The sequence below is a fragment of the Diadema antillarum genome, unplaced genomic scaffold, assembly GCF_040938485.1.
Source record: "Diadema antillarum isolate AM-2024a unplaced genomic scaffold, OU_Dant_1.0 seq00000021_RagTag, whole genome shotgun sequence".
NCBI lineage: Eukaryota > Metazoa > Echinodermata > Echinoidea > Diadematoida > Diadematidae > Diadema > Diadema antillarum.
In genome coordinates, this window is record NW_027271140.1 from 38,282 (window position 1) to 62,668 (window position 24,387).

General features: G+C 37.8%; 1 protein-coding gene across 1 annotated transcript; it reads right to left on the bottom strand.

Annotated features, from left to right (window-relative positions):
- Window positions 1-15,480: 15,480 nt before the first annotated feature.
- LOC139725178 (nucleoside diphosphate-linked moiety X motif 6-like) lies at window positions 15,481-22,565 on the bottom strand. Its single transcript, XM_071636270.1, has 5 exons — window positions 22,364-22,565; window positions 18,620-18,823; window positions 18,022-18,077; window positions 16,838-16,937; window positions 15,481-15,806 (listed from the first exon to the last, which is right to left on the bottom strand). Exons 1-5 carry the CDS (start codon window positions 22,563-22,565, stop codon window positions 15,481-15,483), a joined length of 888 nt encoding a protein of 295 aa, XP_071492371.1.
- Between the last annotated feature and the right edge of the window lie 1,822 nt (window positions 22,566-24,387).

Here is a 24,387-nt window from a genome sequence, read left to right on the forward strand (position 1 = left end):
CTTCATTCCACTTGCATGACGTGATGAGCAGAGAGAGTTTTAGCGACCGTGCAACGGGAGGTATGCCAAAAGAGATTTCGCATCAAGCGGTCAAGAATGGACAAGTGATGGACGCGGCATTGCCGACTATTAGACCAAGGGCAGCAGCAACAGAGACTTAACGAGACAGTTGACCCCGTGCTCAACCCCATCCCTCCAAACCTTGTTGCCTGGCAACCCACACTACAGCAAAACAGTGCAGTTTAGGCATTGAATAACTTTTTTTTTTCCAAAGCTTCCAGCAGATTATGACCAGAATATGTTCATGTTGCAGTCTGGGATCATACATTTATAATTCATCTCATCATCACTTGTTTTAATCAGAGTGAAAAAAATCAAAAATCCATCTATCATGGTGACCTAGTGACTATTGGCTATCACCTTTATGACCTCTGCGATGAAAAGTACTCAAATTTTTTCCTTTCTTTCTTCATTCTACTCTTGAGATTTGACATCTTGTCTTAGGCAATCGTCACAAAAGAATTTCTCTCTCATGCTCCTCAGACCGACCCAAATTATTTTCTCTCAGAAAAATGAGCAGAAATGCATGAAAGTTGGCTCCTCAGTCTTGAGATTTTGTCCTGCAACCATTTGATGTGGTTACCATGGTGATTACCAAATTATCAGAGGCTTGCGCTCTGTAGAGAAAGCATCAGATCAAAGGCAAAAAAAAAAAAAGTTCAAGAGATTACGCAGGACGTTGCAAATGCTATAGGGTTGGCAAAGAACCGGTTTGGTCACAAAAAGCGTGATAGTCAGTTGTACAAGACCCAACTATGTCATAAGTTTTGTTCTTTCTTTCGCTGAAGGTAGCGTTTACAAAGTAGGTGTGCACAAATATATATGTCAAGGACATTTACCATCTTGCATGTTGTCCAAGGCCTCAGATAAAGAAAATTGTATCTTTCACAAGTCGACGAAGTGTCAAGTGTTTTTGATGAATCTTTTAGTGCAGTACACAGTGAATGAAATAATATGTTGTGTACACTCTAGTCATCTGACTAAAAAGACCATTTTGAAATATATGTTGTGATACTGTACTGACATTTAGAAATTTCTCAAAATGATCATGTCTAGTTCTGCTCACATTATCAAAGGTTTGCTACTTTAAGATTTTTTTTTTAAATTTTAGATATTTATTATTATTAAAAGAAAGGCAAATTAACTTTGCTTTGTGGATAAGTCTCCTTCAGGCATTATATGTTACGGTCTTCCGTTTTATTACAGAAATGGAAGTGAAATTCCCTAGGTGTGCTCGATCCCTCTTCCAGAAATTAAGAGTTGGTATGGAAGAATCTTAATCATGATTCGAATCATTCAGAATATGCAACAAGCGTAGGATAACCCAACTGTCAGATTTGATGTAAGTTTCAAACTATATTGTCCATCAATAGAATTGAGAGAGAGGAAAAAAAAAAAGGTTGCTATGTATCTTTTCAGACCCCCTCCACTGCCCTTCAGCCTCATCATCTGCTCATTGCAGACGCACGACATGCTACTCAAATTTTTAACTACTGGTGATATCGTGAGGAAATTGTGGTAGACGGGAACTTGCATTAAAGTATGGATGATGAAAGGAGGCTGTGTGAGGAGAGATGATAGAATATTGGTCTGGTAATGGCGTCATTCGACAATGATGAGCTTCTCTTCTCTTTCTCTCTCCCTCTATCTATCTCTCCCCCTGTCTATCCCTCTATGTCTGTCTCTATATATCTTTCTCTATATATATATCTCTCTATATTATTCTCTATATATCTTTCTCTTTATATCTATCTCTCTATATCTTTCTCTATATATCTTTCTCTTTATATCTATCTATCTATATCATTCTCTATTTATCTTTCTCTTTATATCTGTCTCTCTCTATCTTTCTCTATGTATCTTTATCTTTATATATATATCTCTATATCATCCTCTATATATCTTTCTCTTTATATCTATCTCTCTCTATCTTTCTCTATGTATCTTTATCTTTATTTCTGTCTCTCTATATCTATCTCTATATCTATCTCTCTATATGTCTCTCTCTCTCTCATCAGGAACTGTAGCCTCCACTCAGAAATTCGTCTTGCTGAAGCATGTGAAAAAGTCTCCTGATTTATCAAATAATTGCAAGATAGAATATACAATACCCCCTCCCCCCCCCCCCCCCCACCACCACCACCACCACTACAACCCCTTGAGATATGTGGGAAGAAATCTTGATGTCTTGCAGCCCAATATCAGAGTAAATTCACGATAGATTATTCCAAAATTCCAGAGTTATTGCCAATAAGACTGATGGTGGGGGTTTTCCCCTCTTCCCCCTTCTACACTATTTGAAAGAAGAAATCCATGCATATTTGGTGTTTGCAAAATTGCAGAGTCAGTATGGATGTTTGCTATTGGAGAGTCAGCATTCCATTTCTGTATACATGCAGAGGAGTTGATGTGGAAGGGGTAGAAAAAAAAACAGGAAGAATTTGTTTGTGTAGGGCTTCATATGAGATGACACTTCCAACAGTAATCTTGACTGTGTGTCACTACAACTAGCCCCCCCAAAAAGTAAACAAATGTACTTAAAATACAGATTTTTCATCTTCCCTTGTATCATTGTACCTTATATCTGAGTTACTTTCCATGAATGTGAGATTTTATCACCAGCAGTCACAATTCCTCTGACCTCGATAATATCGAATAGATGGGAAACAATTTTTTTTCTTTTTTTTGATGGAACTGAAATATCAGAGGGACTCTTGTGTGTGTATTTTTTTTTTTCTTTTGTAATGATCAATAGTGACAAGTTGCTCTTTGAGTGTAACATTTCTTTATCTTTGTGTCATTTTGCCGGGAATGTAATTCCTTGATTTTCAGCAGTAAAAGAAAACTGCACATTAGTCCTGGCTATGTATGGACTCGAAATGCAACAGTGTGTCGACTTGTATTATATTAGAATATGAACAGCTCAATAATCCACTTTAGAGACAGGTTTGGGGTTGTTGTGGGTTTTTTTTAAATCAAATTTATTTTTGTTAAAATTCTTAAAGATTCATTCAACCATTCAACTCCTTCATGTTCATCATTAATTTTCACATCTCTCTTCCCCCCCCCCCCCCCATCATTTGCTCCTCAGCAAATTCAAAATTTGTACAAATGTATTGCCTGTGTATACAGAAATTGTGCCAGTATCCATCGCAAGAGTGGTAGATGCAAAAAATATTTCCACTTTGTCAGCAACAAACCAAAAACAAAGAGAACCTGAGGTTATCAATCTTATTAGTTTACCCAGAAAAGATGGAATGAAGAAAGGGCAGTGATTTTTTTTTTTTTTTTTTTAAGGAGAGAATGAAACAAATTTCAGATTTTTGTTAAAGATTCTGTGTACTTGCTTGGCTTGTCAGCAAACTTTCAACAGAAATTAAAGAAGAGACAAAAAATGAGATAGAAGATCGAAATGTTGTTCTTGATAGGGCTTCCAAAGGACTTTTTGGGTTTATCTGTGTTATGTTGTGGATGGTCAAAAATAGTGGCTGTGATTTGTTGGAAAAATTGGCGCAATCTCTTCATTTGCCACAATCGTGACTTGAAGCTGCAAGGCTTGCCAGAAAAGTGCATTTTTTAATCGCATTTACACCTCCCAATGGATTATATCAAAGTGATTGTAGGATGAAACATGTTTTTTTTTTTTTTTCCATAGGAGGTGAAAAGACGTTCAGAGATTGGCCTATCTCTATGAAACATGCATTTTTATTCCGAATGCTGCTCTGAAGAGTAAACCTTGCCGAATATGAAGCGCTGTGGCCCAGCAATAGTAAAACGAGAGGTATGATTGGGCGCCAGCGGTACCTCATCCAGACAGCATACATCACCGTAAGCAAGAAAGCACAGAGTATCTGAAGAATTTTCTGTATCTCATTGATGAATTAGATTAGCAACAAGAAGCGAATCCTTCCAATTCATTGTTATGAATGGAAAAAAAAGGCAGTATTTCTTTCTGTTTAAAAGCTCTTGTGCTTCTTGAATGCATTGTGTGATGGGAGCAAATGATACTTTTCCTTTCTAAAGATCATATAATCTAATCCCCTAAATTATTGCGAGACCACCGTGCCATATCATTGATTTTTTGTTTGTTTGTGTGCACAAGTGCTGGAGAGCGTTGCACTCTAATGGAGTGGGGCGACTAAAAACAGAAATGGCTGCATAGAAGTAAGTTTGTCTCTCCATGTTGTAAATCATGATGTAGCTACGTGACTTTATATCTTGTGATTGTATCTGTCATCTGTGAAGTACCGTAGAAGGGGCGTGTGTACTTGTCATTGTAAATGAGAGAATCTAAGGAAGAAAAAAAAAAAACACTTTTGTCGATGATGCTTTTTTTTCTTTTTTATAAAGTCGATGTAAAGGCAGAATGATGCTACACACATGCCTGTAATTTGTACAAAGATGAGAAAATAACTTGCTTGTATAATGACTGGCTCAAAGATTTGCAATGAATTATCATGGAGAAGACATTCAAATGCAACTTTTTTCTCTCTCTCTCTCCTGTTCATCTCTATCTCTCTCTTGTCTCTCTCTCTCTCGTGTAGTCTTTCTCCAAACTGTATATATGACATCTCTTTTTATAGATGAAAGATCAAAGACACGGGATTGATAGATTAGACTACTGTTTAGTCTCTGCCATGTGCTTGATGCAAATCATATTTATGGCTTCTAGGGTTTGTGTTGTGTTTTTAGGGGGGGGGGTTTGTCAAACACATTTCAGCTGTTGCCGTAATTTGTGTCTACAAACATGTTTGTATTTTGTGAGTACTGTTTCTTCTATCTCTCCTTTTCTTTTTAAGCCATACAGATTTTTATAGGAAATAGTTTTTTGCCTTCTTTCAGTTTTTGCTTCATTCTTCTCTCCCGGTTTGACATTTTTAAAGTAATGGTAGAAGCTGGCTGGTTGATCGTGAACAGTACAGGGTTTATATATATATTATAGATATATATGAATATATATATATCAAAATATACATGACAAAGACATCTATATATATTTGTTGCTATAGCGTCACAGTCTTTACTCTTATTTGTAGCGGGGTAAAATCTATCTGAAATCTGAATATGTTTTTTTGTACGCAAGTTTTACACACCATTATCTGTTGCCCAACAAGCGATTCATCAGTGGGGTCTGTGTTCTCAAGATGAAACCTATTTGCGTTTTATTCGGATTGTCATTCATTCATTCATTCATTCATTGTCAGAGTAAACCCTATCAGTGCCAGTGAAAGGTATACTGCCTACGATATTAATGCTTCTTTAAACCAGTGGTTTTTGTGAGGGTAGATTGCCCCTACACTTCCCGTTTGCATTTGCCAACATGTCAGGAATTTCTGTAAAGAGAGGGAACTCATGAAGCCACTATATTGTTCTAACCTTTCTTAAGATGAAGTAACGCTGCAGTGACACGGATGATATAGCCTCAGCATGGCCTTTCGACCACCACCCTTTTATGACAAGAAAACCCACAACCCCTTGACCTCTTGTGGCTCAACTAAACAAAAATTTACAGACGATGAGAGAATATTTTTAGCCACATGTGCGAGAGTACCTACAACATTTCTCTGAAAGTAAGTGATAACAGACTGATGGGATTAATGCAGTATGATTGGCAACACATGAATGAACAATGTCAGTAGAATTTGGACACCTTATTCCCGAGGTAGCTAAAGTACATATGCCCTTACAGGCATAATGTGTTCATGCTTGTTGCCATGGCAACATTACAACAACTGTACCTTTTCGGTTGGTCACATTCCTCTCCCTTTCCCAGTGGCTTTGATTTCAGCCACGCATCAGCCAGTATGCACAGGGCATCTTTAATAGTCCACAGGATAGAAATCAGCGGAAAGAAACATATAGTATTTGCTGCCATTGTAGTCACAAGATACTGGGAGGAGAGTTATGTTGCTCATCAAGTTTATCATTCAAGACAAAAGGATATGGCAAGGGGGGGAGGGGGAAATTTCACGAAATTTCTTTGAATTTGTTTCATTGTTTAAGTGTAGTTCTTGTCAACCTTCTAACCCCCAGTCGTGTAAAGATATTTCACTTTTAGGTGCCTTACTGGAAACACTTTTTTCACCGTCTTCAAGTCGTTCCTGAGTTCAAAGGCCTAATTATTCTCTGAAACGGGAAGGGCCGGGGAGACGAGAACATTTATGTCGGAATCCTACCTTTTATCTCCAAGAAGCATGCCTTGATGTTAATTTGTCAATGCAGAAAGGGTTATATGGGGAGGTATATATCAGAAGGGCTATTAGATCACTGATAACTAGAGCTAGGGATGAGTTCTCAGTGTATATGTCTTTGTATGTCCCAGGGTGAAACAGATTTACATTTATCTCAAATATCAAGCCATTACATATGTTTTGGGTGCTTCTGTTTGTATTTTTCATATCATCTGGTTTTCTTTCACCGTTATTTCATTTGGAGCAGAAAGAAAAAAAAAATCCACTGAACTAAGCACCAAGTGCATGTGATCAATGCCTGCCTAAAAACAACAACAAAAGTGCCAATACTGAAATTTATACACTGTGGTAAATATATTAATGACCGTGTTTACCATTCAAGCTGATCAGTAGGAGTTTTAGTTTAAATGGTGCCTTTTTGATGATAGCTTGCTATGGAGGAGGACTAGAAAATTACAAAATGAGAAAAAAAAAATGAAAATAACTGGGAGGAATTATCAACCAGCCAGCATAGAAATAGAGTATATATACAATAGATTATGAGAAAGATTGCTGTATATTTACTTAATAGAGAGAATTGAATAGATACTGTGTTTTTCTTTTACAAGTGTGTGCGGAAATACGTCTTGTCTAGGTCGTACAGAGTTGTGTGGATATGCACCAAGTCGGTTGTTTGATTGCTCCAAAGAAAATTCATGCAAGGCAAGAGTAGAGAGTATATCTTTATGCCGGTCGGGATGTGATGCTGCTAAAATATCTCTGCGGCAGCTGGCCTTTGTCCAGAGTGTTTCTAGATTCCTTTCGGTGGGGGGAACTCGTTCGTCGGCATTGCTATTCTCTGAGATTCACACCGTCGGCACCAGTGCATATCCAGAATCAAATCGTTAGAACCTTGGGTATGTAAGATTGTCTCTTTCTCTGTATAAAGTCTCTCTCTCTCTCTCTCTTGTTTCTCTCTTCTCTTAGTAAAATTTCTTTCTTTGTCTACAGCAGTTGTAGTCCGTCATCTACCTCTTTCCAGGTTGTCGCTGGTACGCGCAGATCTCACATGAGCTCGTGCGATTTCCCCCGCAAAACCTTTGTCGCTGAGTGCAAGTTGTCATCATCAAATTGAAGAGAAACGCACAAGGAATTGTGTAGTCTGTAAAGAGAGGATCCAAAGTAGCTTGGAAGTGCTGAAATGTGATTGTTTTTAATGACCACTTTGTACTGCTCTCTAGATCTATGAATGGATTTCATGCATCAGAATTCCTTTGCGTCAGAGATCTGCGAATACCAGCGACAACCCAGAACACTCATTATCTTCCGAGAGGAAAACAAAAGAAACAGAACAACAGAAAAAATGTGAAAAAAAATTAAGAAATGCATACGAATAGGGAGAAAAGCAGTTTAGAAAATATACATGCCCACACATACACAATCTGACATGTACCATAATCTGCTTTGTTATAAGTGCCAAGTTTCAGTCGTGATGTCATTTGCATGTCTGTGTTGAGCTGTTGCTTTTACTTGTCCGTCTCACCTCATACTGAGAAATGCAATTAGGTTGTGTAGTATTTGTTTGTAGTTTTTATGCTTTTGTCTTTTAAGGATCTATCTTTTGTTCTGTGAAATGATTTCAGTTGGGGAAAGCTGATCCCTTAGATGGACATTTTGTCTGACCATCTTTTTTTTCTTTTTTTCAGTCTCTAATGCTCATTACTGTTGTCTTTTGTGTGCTATTTGGGAGAAAGAATTCAGAAATGTTTGTCTGTTTTGGTATATCCCTTCATTTTTTTTTTTTCGTTTCTTCTCTGTCCATTATAATTCCAAATAGAGGAAAAGGGTGCACTTTTGAGATGGTGGTGCTATTATAGATGGAGTGCTTTGAAGAAATGTAATCCTCTGATGCAATATTTCCTCTCAGAGGATTTGGAATGGTATGTGTAGGATTGCACAGTCACATGCGATGACGTTGAATGTTGGTATGAAGGCAAGGGACATACATTGTAGCTTTCACAGCTGTTGGCCCTCAGCTCTTCAAGAATATCCCGATTGTATTTTTTTTTTTTTTTCATGTGAAGAGGTTGCTGGTACATTCAATGATGTAACTTGTATGTCAGTTTTAATACCCACAAAACTCATGCAAACCAATGCAGTGGGGAATAGTGATGCCTCCACAGTGTGTACTAATGTGGAAATGCAAACGCAATTCCACCCTCCTTTGTTTAGCCCTTTCTGAAAGTGGGACAGTAACGAAGGGGACGGCAATGTGGTGAAATTTCATGGTGAATGATGCATTGTGGGTAGTGGTGATCATTGTACACATACACACATGCTACCTTGCCTTTTATCTAGCGGCACATTGTGCCAACAGTGTGTTACTACGAGGGCAACGAATTGAAGAGGTGCTGTTAGCAAGCACATGTGCTGTATTGGCAAGCAACCTACAAGGGATTGCCCGACGTCGTGTAAGCATTATCCAAAGTCCTTGCTCTCACCACCGTCTAAAATTTTTGCATGCGATTCCGTCGCATGGATTGCATTGCATTTGTAAGAAGGCGTATAGATACCAGTCGTTTTACACAGCTTGCATCTCTTCATGTGTGCTTTTGAACAAGAGTCCTGAAAAAAAACAATCAGCGACTAATCAGCGCGAAACATTGTACTCCGTGCATCTGTACGCTGAGACCTGTTTTAACCAGTGTGCCAATCCGTGCCGAGTTTTTGCAAGTGTGACTGAAGTTTGTACGAGTAGATGGACCCTATTTCATTGGGTACAGGCATCTTAGAGATTTGAATGAAATTCCCACGCTCAAGTGAGAAAGTGCCATCCTGTTTAGTTCAGTGTCACTGTGAAGCTAAAAGGTGGCAAGAAGAAAGAAGTGACCAGGATTGAAAAAAGAAACACATTTCCTGCAACTGACAACATTGTCTGCAACATTTCAAGTTCATTCATTTCTACTTGCTCGATACTTAGAAAGTACGTATGGCAATACCTCTTTAGCGTTTTCTTCCATCTGTGTCTCAACATTGATTTGTAAACTGTTTTTTAAGGAGAGGTGATCTTACTGCCAATAGCTTAACCCTTTTTTGGAAACAACCCAAAAGGAAATTCAGCTGTTTTACTATAAATGGTTACACATTTGTTGGTGGCATCCATTAATGACATGTAGGAAGTTGTCAGAAGCATTGTTGAGATCTCTCAGCGACAAAGTGCTTGTGTTTATTGAAACAACAGTTGGTAACGTTGCTGTTGTACAATTCAGATGAAATTTGAAAAATCAGTATTCATTCCACTAAACAGCGGGAAAAAAAGTGTCTGACCAATCAGATATACACAAATGTCATAAAGTGTCATTGAAAAGCCATCATTATTTTTTCTTTTTCTTTGTAAAAGAAAAAAAGGCGTTGTACTCCAGCAAAAGTGATTTTTTATTTCCTCTCTGTGTGGTGCCAGTGATTCAAAGGAGAGCGTAGTTCTGAATATATCCTGTTTCATGTGCTTTACATCAAGAGACGCTTGTGCAAACACTTGTATATTTACCATGGGGTCATGTCAGTGTGGAAAGGGCGGCAGTAGTGTTATACCGAGGTAGCTTCATGTTTACACCGTTGTTTAAAAGTTCTCAGAAGTCTTTGTACAGCAAAAATGTGTGAGAAAAAAAACTGTGGTTCTAGACTGTATTTTCTGCCTTGTGGTTTTTGCCTAGATTTATAGACATTTTCTTGCCTGTATGGGGAGGAGCTTTACGTGGAGTAGTAAGTATGTAACCTCCCATGTATGGACGAATGTGGTTTGGTCGGAAAAAGCAAAAATTACAAATGAAATACAGATTATTTACTACTTGGGATGCCGAAAGTCCCATCAACTGCATATTACTTTGCCTTCTTGATTTTTTTTTTTTAATGTTTGCCCTCCAGGCACAAGTAAACTTGGATCACATATATTTTTTTCCCATAAAGAAAGCCAAGTACTGTAACAGGAGAGAAGTATTTTAAGTAAGTCTTACATTCAACAAACTTTCCACCATGCTGTAGCATGGACTTGATCACCATAGAGGTGTACATTGTTTTCTCCAATTGATGCCAAATACATTGTACCCTATTGTGTAGAATGAACTATTGAGTGTGGCATTCGTCAGGAATATGAATTTTGAATTAACTTTTGACTTTACTAAGAGAGCGTGTCGATTAAATCATGAATTTGCAATCTTATGCTCAGGCCAATGGCTGAGTTTTTTTTTTTTTTTTAAAGACTGTTTGGATGAAGAAATTTGAAAAATATAGTAAAGCAAACATGGGGTAGCCACTACTGGGTTGGGTTTTGAATGGTACGTAGTAGTTTGTGTGAAACCAGTGTATATTTTAACAGTGTTTTGAAATGAAAGATGGCGGTCTTCGCGGAAGATTTGTATTTTATTTTTAAATATTTGTTCGTAAGTTTCCTCGTCTATTCATTCTGGTTGATGCCTGCAACAATGGAGCTGTACACGTCCATTACTCTGCCAAGAAGTGTTAGAAAGAGGGTGCCGCTATTAAGCAAAGTCAATTATGCAAGCAAATCATGATTAGGATTGAAATTGTGGGAATGAAATTAGGAACAAAAGCTCAGTAGCGTGGCAATGGAATCGTGACCATGGCAACTGATCAACTGCATTCTAGCATCTCGTAACTGCCACTCGTCGATTTACAGGAAAAAAACAAATTATGTGTTGACTCCTGTGTGTGTTAAGTTATTGTGGTTTACAACTTTGTACCACTCTTGTAATCCTGTTTCATCTCCAAAATTGATGACGTTGCTCTGTGCTTTGTATGATAATCTTTGATAATCAAAGTACGCAATTTAAATGAGTTTATGAATAAGCCTGATTCTCCCGGGATTGGCAGTTATTATGTAAATGAGCTTTGTACAGTTAAGACAAAAACAAAACTGCTGTATATGTACAAAAATGCTTTAAATGTTTCATTTATATGTTCTAATGTAAAATCAAATGTTCGCTTTTTTTTTCACCCTCATTTGTTCGCCCCTTTGTACAGCTTACATTCCGTCGAAAAATCTTGAAGGAAAGAGAATCTCTTTTTACTTTTTTTTTTCTTGTGCTTGTGGTATTGCAATGTCCAGGAGAGTCTGAAAACCTGTATTTATAAAAAAGAAAAGCTGTTGAAATGATACTTATATTGAGTAGTCAGAAATATTTAAGTTCATTTTTTCCTGTATCTATCCTCTTTCTTGCACGTTTATTTGTGACATGTGAACACCATTGTTTGAAAATATACTTTCACCTTATGACAAGCAGGATACGTTGTGCACTTTGTCCTTCTCTTGCGTGCAGATGAACTTGGCAAGTCTTGTAAAATAAGCAAATTTGCATCATCATTCATGATAAATAATACACCTTTATGGAAGTCAGAGTTATTCCTTCAATTTGATTCAATAGTTTATTTACTTTGATCAAAACAAAATCTCTGCTCATACATTCAACCACACTACAGTGTTACATTTGGATATCAGGTGTTTTACATTAAGCATTACAATGTCCATGCACTTTAATAACATGTTCAAAATTCACTTTAGTACTCCATATAATGTGTTATATCAGTTTCATGAATACAAAATGTACAGTATATGAAAGGCCATGGTTGCTATTGACAAAAGTCATTGAGTATTGATAAAACTTATGTCAAAATTCACAATGATCAGCACAGAAGCATACAGAGGATCCCATATCATTAGCGTGTGCCATCAAAATGTAAAACAAAGATGATCATGTACCTACTGTGTATATTATTTATATAATGTGTGTCTGTGTCTGTGTATGTGTGTGTGTCCGTCTGTCTGTCTCTGTGTGTGTGTGTGTGTGTGTGTGTGTGTAAAATTGATATCAATACATTCCAGACAACTATCAACACTGATACAAATATGTGGTATTAGCCTAATAGTTGTACAATGTGTTGCTTGTTTGGTGGTGGTGGTTATAAAACCATTTTTTAAAATACTGTTTTGATGTTAGGATGGGAGTGACAATTACCAGTAATAAAAAAAAAAAAAAAAAAAACCCTCAAATGACAAGTAACCACTGAACTATATCTGATTACCTTTCTTCTTCTTCATTTTCCATTAAAAGTGAAGGCTTCATGCTTGAATATAAACACACTATTGTTTTTTTTTTATTATTGTTCGAGGGCAAGTGGTTGCCACTTCACTGGGTTCACCCTGCTCTTTGCGATGAATGAATGAAGCAGGATCTTTTACTTGCATGACTCTCTCAAATAAGGGACCTCCATTTTACAAAGTTGTATGTCCTATCCAAGGGACAGAGTGTTTTTGCCTCTTACAAGAGGGGACAGCATGATTGCTCACAACATTGCTCAATGAGACTCAGGAATTGAACCTGGGTCCTCTGGATCTGGAGGCAGATGTGCTACTGACTGAGCTAAAATCGCCGCTCTCGCGGAATAAAATTTCATAAAGAAAAAGTATGGGCTTTGGAATAGACCACAACCTGAGAGTAAAATACATTGCATAACACCCTGAGGTTGCCTTTACCCCGTAGATTGATACAATAAATGGCAGTTTGTGTTATCTACATAGATAGATGTTTGATAAAGTATGGAATATCAGACAGGGCCTTGTCAAAAAGCTAATGCTGATATACTGCATAAGTGAAATTTTCCACGGTGTAGAATTTTTTGTGCATTTCGTACAGCCAGAAGCTAGCACAAAAAATAAAAGCATGCAAACATTTTTGCTTGTTATATTTATGACTATTTAATGTCTTGTTTCCATGTAATCAATCCCCAAAATTCATCTCAACTTGGTAAGGCGCGAAAAATTACCACTGCAAAAATATCCGCTTTCACAGTATCACTTCAGTTTCCATTTCCAGTGTCATAACAATTGCTTATAAATGTATGTGTGTATTCACATTCAATACATTTATAGATGGACAGATAGAAAGAGAGATAAAATGCTCTAGAAAGAAAGATGGATGGATGGACATATACATATCAACACACACACACATTATGTGCACATGTGCGTGTTTCAAATTGAGAGGATAGATCATGCAATACATCAACAAATTTCTTAATGCTGAGGTAGACTGCAGTACATTATCTGGAATGAAGAGAGCAGTTCCATTTCCTGAATGCAGTGTACTCCCATTATAATGAAGTCCTCAGGATCAGCAATTTTCTTTCGTTATATCGAAATTTCGTTATAACCCAACAAATAAACAATTTTAAAAATAGAGTTAATTATGATGCGGCCTAAATTTTTACTTCATTGTAAATGGGATTTTGATATATCCGTGTTCGTTATAACGGGAGTGAACTGTATTAACCCGTTGAGGACGGTTTGATTTTGCTACAACACGCATTTCCCATAGACACTTGCCCGAGTATACTCGGGACTCGTCCTCAACGGGTTAAACATCATAATGAAGGAAATTAATTGGGCCCACTTTCAAAATCGTGCTTCTTTGTGAGAGGTTGTCCTAAAAAGAAAAAGAAGGAGAGATGAGAACTTGAAATGAATGGCAGTATAATCAAGTCAGAATGATGATTTACACACTTGTAAAGAGTAGAATCCTCATGGTCGGACATCCAGGTATCTAGCAGTGATTGGAGTGAAAACAAACCCTCAATCGGTGCATTTTTTAGACGAAATTATCTACTTATCATCCATAATTTGCTTTAAAATTCCATGAAACTGTCAGATATGATTTATCTTAACATTTCTGATAGTCACAAAAAATTTTATTGACAAAATATGGAAAAGAATGGTAGATTGAGGATATTTAATGCTGACCAACAAGTCTATCATAGATTTGTACACTGCGTGCATGCATTGCATTCACACCAATTCACACTCTAGCTCCTCACATGTAGCATGCATTGCAAGCAAGTTGTTCGTTTTCACTCCAGCTATGCCGGAAGTGATGTTAGCTGTCCATGGGAATAGTCAATCGAACAATTGTAAAAAATTTAATCCAAATCAGTTGCACTAGAATTCAGAATCAGTTTTGTTGGAGAATAATACTCTATCAGAGGTACTCTCATGACTTTGTTCTACATGAATTATTACCAAGTCCACATAATGCCCCATACGGTACAAGGTTGGTAGGCAATTAAAGGAACAGTTGTTTTTCCTACACGCCTACACATATACATCATTTACCATGCTCCTGCCCAATATGGTACAGGCTGGTAGGTAATTATGATAATGGTCATACTTCATCCTTTTTTACCCCCCTGTGGGGTTCAAAGCACTTTACATTATTAAACCTTGTCATTAGAATCAATCCCACGCCCAAAGTGCATTCACCCTACTTGGATGGATCATTCCAGCCATGCCACCTCCAGCTTACGTATGTATGCTATAAAAATCCAACCACATTCATTTTCAGATTTTGACCATGTATCCATTTACACATCTTTGATAAAAAGTGGAGCATCAGACATTAAATGTCTAGCTGGAGTAGACAAGAAATGCAGCAAAACTTTTACTGCTGAACCTTTTATAATTCAGAGCACAGTGCACCCACCTTACCTTTTCATAACTGTGTAAATTTGAGCATGAAGACAGATTTCCAGACACATGAGGAAGACTATCATCACAACTTTGAATACCTGAGCACACCTGACATTCACACACACCAAGTAATATTATACTTACAGAAAATGATTGGCCGAGGAGTGAACACACAGAATGCCCTACCTGAAGGATTTGAAATGCTTTTGAGGTAAATGGCTAAAGCCCAGAGACAAAGTCGAGGGAGTTACAACTTCCCCCCGAAATTGTGATTTAAAGCCCAAAGTTAGAACATTCTGTATATCATCAACAACAGAAGCCATCACCCGTTATATTTGTCAGTCCACATAATCTGAGAGTAACACATACGTTCCACTTAAATTTTCTGTGTCAAGCATTTTTGCACCATCACCAAGCCCACAACTATCTATCACTATACCACTGTATGCAGTTCCAGTGCACGTAGTGGGCACCCAAATTGCATCCCTAATTTGATTATGAATTGGTTCCTTAGTACGTCATTTTGTTTCCACAAAATGTTCTGATGTGGGAGAACATCACCAAGAATGTTCTGCACATGGGAGACTGAATTACAGATGGTCTTCCGATCATCTGATCACATTTATTCAATCATCGATTGGTATTAGACTAACTCATATAATGAAACCTACTGTGAATCAACTACGTATACAACAGAATGCGAAGGCAAAATGGTCATATATCGGGCACATATCTGTGAAACAGCTTATACGTCATGCCCTTGTAGACAGACGGCAGTTCGTGCATGCCCACGTCCACCTTGTCGAAGCCTTCGGCAAGCCCGTGTCGGATAAGCTTGGCCATGCGGCACGTCAGGGGTGTGTGCTCATTGGACAGAGTGAGTTCTTCCACAGGTATCCAGCTGGCGTTGCTCAACTCAGTGGTGCAGATGTTGATGTCAAAGGTCAAGGGTCGCAGCCGGGTCACAACGTAGATATCGGAGCGGCCAAACGCGCTGGGGACCTTGTGCTGCTGACGAAAAGCAAGCACTCCCTGGAATTCTGGGTCAGGGCAGAAAAGCAAAGCAGAAATTCACGAGAACAGAATACCATTAGATTTCTTGGGATGAAATCAAACAATACAGAATTAAATGATTTTTTGTTGTTGTTGTTGTTGTTGTTGCAAAGAGGGCTTCTAAAGGCCGCCGCATACTATACGACTCACGACTATACGACTGATAGACTTTGGATCCGAAATAAATCACAATAGCCTTAGAATAAACACACTTGTTTATTTCAGATCCAAAATCTGTCAGTCGCATAGTCGTGAGTCGTATGGTGTGTGGCGGGCTTAAGGTTCATACACATTTGATAGGACATGGTTTACTGTGCAAAAGTGTGTTAATTCGGTAAATTATTTGAAGTTATTTAAAGTGTGTTGGAAAATATCCTATAACTTTCATACAGTTGTACATAATACCGTATTCTTTGATCTTTCTGTATGATTCCCTGCACATACTATATGTACTTCCTGCAAATTTAATATTACAAGTGAAATGCAGTTTTTAGTAAACAAATTGACAAGTCAAGGATCACAAAGCTGCAAACCTGTAAATTCATATGTGGCTCCAAATTCATATCAAAACAATATCCAAAGAAACACACATATGTTTCTTCAGGCTTTGAAGCAAGCCTGGCATTGAAAAAGGAATGAAGAAACTATTCCTATAAACTAAGGTAACTATAGTAAATATGGTACAAGTATATTAATTGGCGTGTTTGTCTGCAACTGTGTGTGTGTGTGGGTGTATGTGTTTGGCCTGTAGAAATGTATGTACGGGGGTGGCTGTTGAAGGAAAAACTTGGAGAGAAAGGGGGAGAAGGAACATCATATATCTCTATCTATTTTCAGTAACATCACAATGAGTCCCAAAGCCTGTGCAGTGAAAGCACATAACTAAAGAACAAAAATTCATTGAAATAAATATGTCCTGATTGTCATAGTCTTGACAGTCATGACTCATTTCATCCAGTACTGGTACCCCTAGGTTCCCTGGATACCAGGCTCCCATCATTCTCCATTGGTAACCCACCTGTCTTGATGCCCGTCTCCTCATACACCTCTCTCACTGCCGTCTCAGGAATGTCTTCTGCCAGACACGCAAATCCACCCGGAAACTTCCATCTTGAAAGCTGATAAAAAAATCATAACACCAATAATATCATGACAATTTTTTTTGTAAAGATTTCAATTTTTGGAATGAAATAAAAATGCACCCATAATAAAATGCTTTCACTCTAGGTCAGAAAAACCTCAGCAGTGATGAAATAAATGAATATCAACATACATACAATGCTAGATAAAACATTAGTGAGACACAAAATAGCGGATGTCTAGCTTTGAATAAAGGCAAAGGTTTGGAGTACATATTATCGTTAATCATGCAGGCAAGAAATTTATTACAAGAGGAAAAGTGAGCAAAAAAAACACAGTTGTCCAAACTGCATCAGAATTAACTTAGAGTTGACACAACTGACTGTTAATGTTACAAGAAGAATGGACATTCCTAATGTGCTGTATACAAGCTAAACATCCCAGAGGCTCTGCAATTCCTGCATTTAATGTGTTTTTTCAGTCAAGTTTCAATGACTGCATCTCGGTTTGTGCTGGCCTTTTGTACATTCTGTAAATGTCACTCACGTATATATGGATAAGTCACAGCAAGTGAAAGCATACAACAGCCTACCCTTTAAAGGTCAAATAATGACACATCATTGATGTACCCATCTAAAGATGATTGAAACCTTTTGTGATTAAAAATGATGAAGTAATTGCATTTGCCTACAGAAAGTCAACATGGCTTTGGAAATTGATGGATGCATTGGGACAAATAAACAGGACAAGACAGTTCTCACGACATTATATGAATTACTTCTAAGTATACTGGTACTTAAAAATGAAATAAGCTTTATTTTTAATAGGATTATTGGAATGGTATCCTCTATATTTTTGATCAACACACTGGCATCTGTATAGTCAGTAAGATGAACAGTAATAACAATTTTAAATTCTGACGATCTTTAGAGAAAGTTGAATCTAATATAGCATCTGAACACAGCATCACTATGAGAGCTGATGATTTCTTGTTAATCTTAATGAATTCTGTAATCAGAAAGATTTCTCAATTTTGGCACTGATATGCAACACAGCACAATCTACAGTAATGTTGCAAAAAAAAAATAAATGTCGAAATGGGCATTATGGACGTGATCTCACCGTATTTTTATCCTGAATCATGAGCAACTCTCTTGTCTCTTCATTCAGAACCAGTCCTACACATGCAAAAGAAATCATGAAATCAAGTGGTCAGGAAACTAACAGACATCTGGTAGAGCTCTTGCAAATGAAGAACTCTTGGAAAAATCTACGAACTTGATCTTTGGTATGTTGCATGAGAGTCCTTTGTCAGCCAAACTCACCATCATACAAAAGAACACTTACAACTCATTTCTTGTCAAAAAAAAAAACAAAACACCAAAATTGCATGCACACATAGAAAATTTGTTGGACACTATGCAGATGTAAGAAAATCCAAAAGAAATTGTTCTTGCTTGAAAACATACATGTGAGATACTTTTTATTACTATGTATATACAACACAAAAAGGAAAATATTTTTCTACATGCCTACAATTGTAAAATGCTCAGTTAATTGAGCAAGTGTCCACAGACATTAGACTGGCAAGCACTCTCTTCATAATCTTACTTGTCTAACGGTGAGTTTTGGAGGCATGAGGCATGAAGACATGTGGGTAATTAAATGTCATGATAAACCAGACTAACTACAGCAATTAAAGATGAGCAGAGGCTCTCACCTGCCACGCCCACTGTGTGGCTTGCAAAGGCCGGCAGACGAGATGGACCCTCCTGTAACCATAGCGACAGGACAGCCAGGTCGTCTTCTGCATGGTGGTATGTGAAGCCGCGCCGGGCTGCAACGCCGATCAGGTGGCTCTGACGGATTGGTACGTGGAGCCAGACTGCATTGCACCCATCCCGCCTCCAGCCTGCCAGAGAATCTAGGTAACAGAAAAAAGAAAAGAAAAGAAAAATCCCTTGTCAAGTTTACCAGTTTACCACCAACTATACTGCACTCACAGTTGGTTATCTAAGTTCGAATCATTTGTTGTTAATGATGTTGAATTTATTTGTTTTCAATATCATTTTCATTGTAGAGGCATCAGCATTGTCATCATCTTATCATCAGAAGTAGTAACATCAACACCGCCATTATTAGGGTGGTATATTTGTTCAATGAGATGAAAACTGCTAAATTTGCAATTGTGATTGTGGAAGGGTAGACGTTCTTGTGGTTGACTGGCTTCTAACTTACGTTCATTCATTTGGTACATGTATTTTTAAAACATTCTAATGTTTTTAATTTTCTCTTCACTAACTAATCATAAACAGCATATTTTGGACCAAAAATTAATCCTGTAGAAATTCTAGAGATTAGCTGAAAGATCTTGACATGATTATACATTGTATACCTGTATTTCAACTATTTCAGAATATTGGCCTGTTTGACACTCCATTGTATAGACTGCTATTTGGAAAATGATGTCTCTGCCTATCATGACAACATTTTCCAAATACATGTAGTGCACTACTGTAAAAGTGGATATTTTCGCGCAACTAATTTTTCGTGCTCGGCCGGGTAAGAAGAGTTTCACGTGTTTTTAATTCTGCAGAATCCAGACATCAACTACTGGAACATATGGCAAGCAAAAATATTCGCATGCTTTTATATTCGTGCTAGTTTCGGATTGCGCGAAATGCACAAAAATTTCCACTTTGACAGTATTTGTGAAATGATGTCACATAAACAATTATGGCATCGTGCGCTGCTCAATGTCACTCTTTGAAATACACCTGGTAACAATTTCCAACAAAGCAATTGTGACATTGTAAAGCAATAAGTGGGCTGATGATAGAGACTAATCAGGAGAGGATAGACCTGGAAGTCCAACAGCTGCTATGCACCAATCTTCCAGTATCTTCAGTATATATGGTACTGACATTACAGGCTGCATGCTTCGTCTGTCACTTTGTAAAATGGCACAAATAAAAACAATGATTTTGCACCCTGCTTAATTCATACCATCACTGTACGATCCCTCTACAACATAACTATACACAACCTAGTTGCTGTATGGCACCGCGTCTGGTCGGGCTATCTGCAACATAGCATCCGCCACACGATTTCTCACCTCACATATTCCCCATCTTTTGTTTAAATGTTTTATTCCAAAGTCTTGAAATATAAAGCAAATTAGACTAGACTTCTACTCTGCTTAATCTCAGGTTTCTACATTGTAATTAAAACTATATGGGCCTCGCGGTGTCTTCTCTAGGTACCAGTAATCAAACCTTGGTGTATTCTTTTTTACCATTCACTTCAGGGCTGCACCTCTCGTACCTCATCAGCGACAGTGAATAAAGTTCCAATACATTTGTAGGTGCCGGTAAATTACCATTATATATTTTTCTAGTCACCTCTGCCAATAGTTTTAACCAGAAAGTGTCAAGGCAAAGTAACTTAAATTTGTATAGCCCTAAAATTACTAAATCAGCAGACTGATATGGGTATGACCGAGACTGAGACAACAATTTAATTAGCAGACTATCAGAGCATACCATTCTAAGAGGAATTCAAAGTTTATTTGATGAAAATCGGGTTTGGAATGACTGAAACATCCAAAAACAAGTAAAACAAAGCGATCGTAAAAAAGTGTGGGTCCCACACTTTATTATTATTTTGGATATCTCGGCCATTTCAAAACCAATTTTCATCAAATAAACATTGAATTCCTCATGGAATTACATGCGATTTCATATTTCATAAGAGGTTTCTAATTATCTCGTCAAAAAATACAGGACCTAGAAATCTACCTACACTCCCTTACAGATAATGATGAATATTAGAAACCTGAAATTAGGTGTCAACCAAAACTATATGATCCCTTAACATTAGCAAGTCATGTGACCAGTGACAGAGCGAGTAGGGATTCTAACGTGTTGGAACATGTCTGGTGCACAGTTATTATCTGTATCAGAAACATGGACTAAAGTATTTAATAGACAATGGTGGAAACGTCGATTGCATATATTTAGATTATAGTAAGGTGTTTGACAGTGTACCAGTGATGGTACCTCACGAACGACTGATTAGGAAAGTAGAAACGTATGGGATCACTGGGAATCTTTTGAAGTGGATTAAGTCTTTTTTAAGTGAAAGATCACAACGAGTGGTGGTCAATGGTGTTTCATCTTCACAAACTGCAGTATCTAGTGGAGTCCCACAAGGTAGTGTTTTGGGGCCGATTTTGTTTCTGTTGTATGTAAATGACCTTCCTGATGTGTTGATAAGTGGCAGATGTGAAGTTAAGCTTTTTGCTGATGACACCAAGTTGTATTCACAGATATATGATAATGATGATGTACTGAATCTGCAAGCTGAACTAATTAGAGTGATGGAATGGTCAAAAAAGTGGCAGCTTCCTTTTAACCAGGAAAAGTGTAAAGTTATCCATTATGGAAGGAATAACCCATGTGTCAATTATATAATGGATGAAACAAACGCGCCCATTCCAGTAGCTACATATGTAAACGATCTTGGAGTAAATTATGACAAGAAGTTAGATTTTACTCATCATGTGGACACAATTTGTACTGCAGCGAATCGTAGGATTGGAATTATCAATCGTACATTTTCTACTTTTAATGAGAAAGGATTTATTCAACTGTACAAGTCTATTGTTAGACCGACATTAGAATATTGTTCATCAGTGTGGCATCCTCATTGGAAGAAGAATGTTGTAAAAGTAGAGAATGTACAGCGTCGAGCTACCAGAATGATACGTCCACTTAGACGTTTGAGTTATGAAGCAAGACTTGAACATTTGAAATTGCCTTCATTGGCATACAGACGGTATAGAGCCGATATGATACAGATTTTTAAGATTGTGAATGGGATTGATGATATGAAGTCCTCAGATTTTTTCGAGTTCTCAGTTGGAGGAAGGACGCGTGGTCATAAGTTTAAGATGATGAAGAAACATATAAAGTCCAAAGTGAGACAGTGCTCTTTTTCTCAAAGAGTTATTAGTGAGTGGAATAAGTTGCCATCATTTGTAATCGACAGCCCATCCGTGAATAGTTTCAAGTCTAACCTAGAGAGGTTTTGGAGTCAAGACAAGAACAAATACAACCCCGATGGGAGATTTTTTTGTCCATGTTACACTGCACAGCACCTAACCAAAAGATATTAATGTCATGTCATGACGACACCGAGGGGCAAATAAGTTAAGTATAACTTTACGCCCACATCCAAGGTATGTTTATCCAAGGTATGTTTAAGGCTAATAGCTAAGCCATCCCCTCACGCTTTAACCATTGTCCCATTGGCACTGCACTGCACTGTGGCCTACCACTGCTACCTACTTAGGATCTTTACTGCTACCACTGTACCACCACGTAGATGCTACTGCCTTTCATTATGATTATCCACCTGTAAGCTGTAATCGTTAATCATGCATACCCGCGTACTGGTAACTTACTGTCTAGTACGCTATCAAACGAGACGTCACCAATGGATTGTGACGTAAGATCGATGGTAACACAGTTGAACCGGTCCTTCTTTGCTTCAAACACTTGTCTCCCTGGATCACCACTTCCATTGGTGCAGTAATTCCTTCTGCTGCACTTGTACCACACGAAGCACTCTTTCTCGTTCCATATGACGGGAAAGAGACTGGTCATTTGGACGTGACTGAGTCTTTTTAAACCTCCCGCGAGGTAAAAGGCCGATTTCACAAGCATTTTCACTTCCGGATTATTATTCTTTGCGAGTGAGGCCGAGGCCAAAGTTAATAACAAACCTCGCTCTGTGTTTGCAATTAATTTGAGTATTTTAGCCAATTAAAAGTCTACCTAGTTATAAATGATTTATGAAAAAAATAAAAAATATTCTTATAGCATATTTTAGTGTGAAACTGACTTACATTGCAATCAACTGAATAATCATATTAAAAGTTTGTATTAGATTATCATCGTACACTGTGGGTGTTTTTCACCGAACTAAAACATAGTGGAATGCGTGTCCCTATTCCCAACATACACGAGACCGTGCAGCCAAATTTACCGTGTTGCGTCGCCATTTTGTTAGGTCATTTTTTCCTTATATGGAGTGCACGCTTAGGCGCGGTCAGACTGGGCCACTGGTACGCGCGCAAGCAAGAGTACGCCGTCCAGTGGCTAGTGATTATGACGTAACAATGCACGTTTGTACATGACAATGGCCTTGCGCTTCGGATACATAGCCCGCAAACAGATCGAGAAGTTTGGCGGAAAGTTACGTGGAAAGTTTGCGGTCACACTGGCAAAACTTCGAGTTAAACTTCTCGATCTTTTGCCAGTCTGACAAAGTCGATAAAAAGGGTCCAGAGCTCGACGAAATCATGTGTGCACGGGCGCTGTGTGTAGGCTGTATGGCGGCTATGCGGAGGACTCACATTAGTTCTCTTAACATGTTTGCGGCGTTTTTTTCTTGTTGAATTTCTAGATTACTTTATTACACCTAGAATTACATATGCACCGTAAATAAATCAAGTTTCTTCATTAATAAGCACTTTAATTTAGGCATAATGCTCGCCACTAAAAGAAGTTAGGCCCAGAGTTTCAGTTGCTCATCAAAAGCAGGCAAGATCCTGCGTCTGTCTTATTGCTTCATATCATCAGTGCTTCCACTTTTCAAGGTCAGTCCTCCTGAAATCAACACTAAAAACTCCTGGAATTTACAAGAATATCCTGGAATTTTACAAACAGGCTACAAATACATGATTAATTGTGAGCTGGGGGAGAGGGTCAATGCATGATACTCAATGATATGTGAGAGAGCGAGCTGATTTGTGTGTGTGTGTGTGTGTGTGTGTGTGAAAATTTGCCATCAAAATAAACTCAACCTTAAGTTAAGGATAATTATTGATATAAATTTGTCATTTAAAATTCAAATAAATACAAACATTACGGTTTCGGGACCACGGTTTCATGGAATTTGAAACGCACCAAAATTTGGCAAAACAAACATTCATTTGGGGATTTGATCTTAATCATGGCATCATCAACATCATCACCATCGATCATCATCATAAATTTACACACTGTCAGTGTCACTGTCGTAGGCCCTAGCTCTATCTAGCTATGGAACCTGATTGGTGCCAGGTAAAAATGGCAGAGGTAAAAATTGCAGAGGTAAAAATGACAGAGGTAAAAATGTCATAGTAAAATGGCAGAGGTAGAAATGGCAGAGGTAAAAATGGCAGAGGCAAAAATGGCAGAGGTAAAAATGGCAGAAGTAAAAATGGCAGAGGTAAAATGTCGGAAGTAATGAGAGCGATTTCGTCAGAGGTAAACGTATGAAGAGGTTTTGAATAATGACCTAGAGCCAGAGCAAACTGTATTTATCAAATTATCAAATCCAAATTGCAGATTTGAAGAATATTTATTGAATTATGTTTTAAAAAGATGACAGCACTCTCATTATTCTGATTTTGATTCAAGTGCAGTGGCGTAATCTGTCTGT

Bases quoted from the DNA above. Each gene is read 5' to 3' on its own strand.
- LOC139725178 (XM_071636270.1), bottom strand. From the start codon at position 22,565: ATGACCAGTCTCTTTCCCGTCATATGGAACGAGAAAGAGTGCTTCGTG. The intron at 18,078-18,619 runs GTGAGAGCCTCT...TTGCATGTGTAG, and splicing joins CCACACAGTGGGCGTGGCAG to GACTGGTTCTGAATGAAGAG. The intron at 16,938-18,021 runs GTGAGATCACGT...TTTTTTTATCAG, and splicing joins TGATTCAGGATAAAAATACG to CTTTCAAGATGGAAGTTTCC.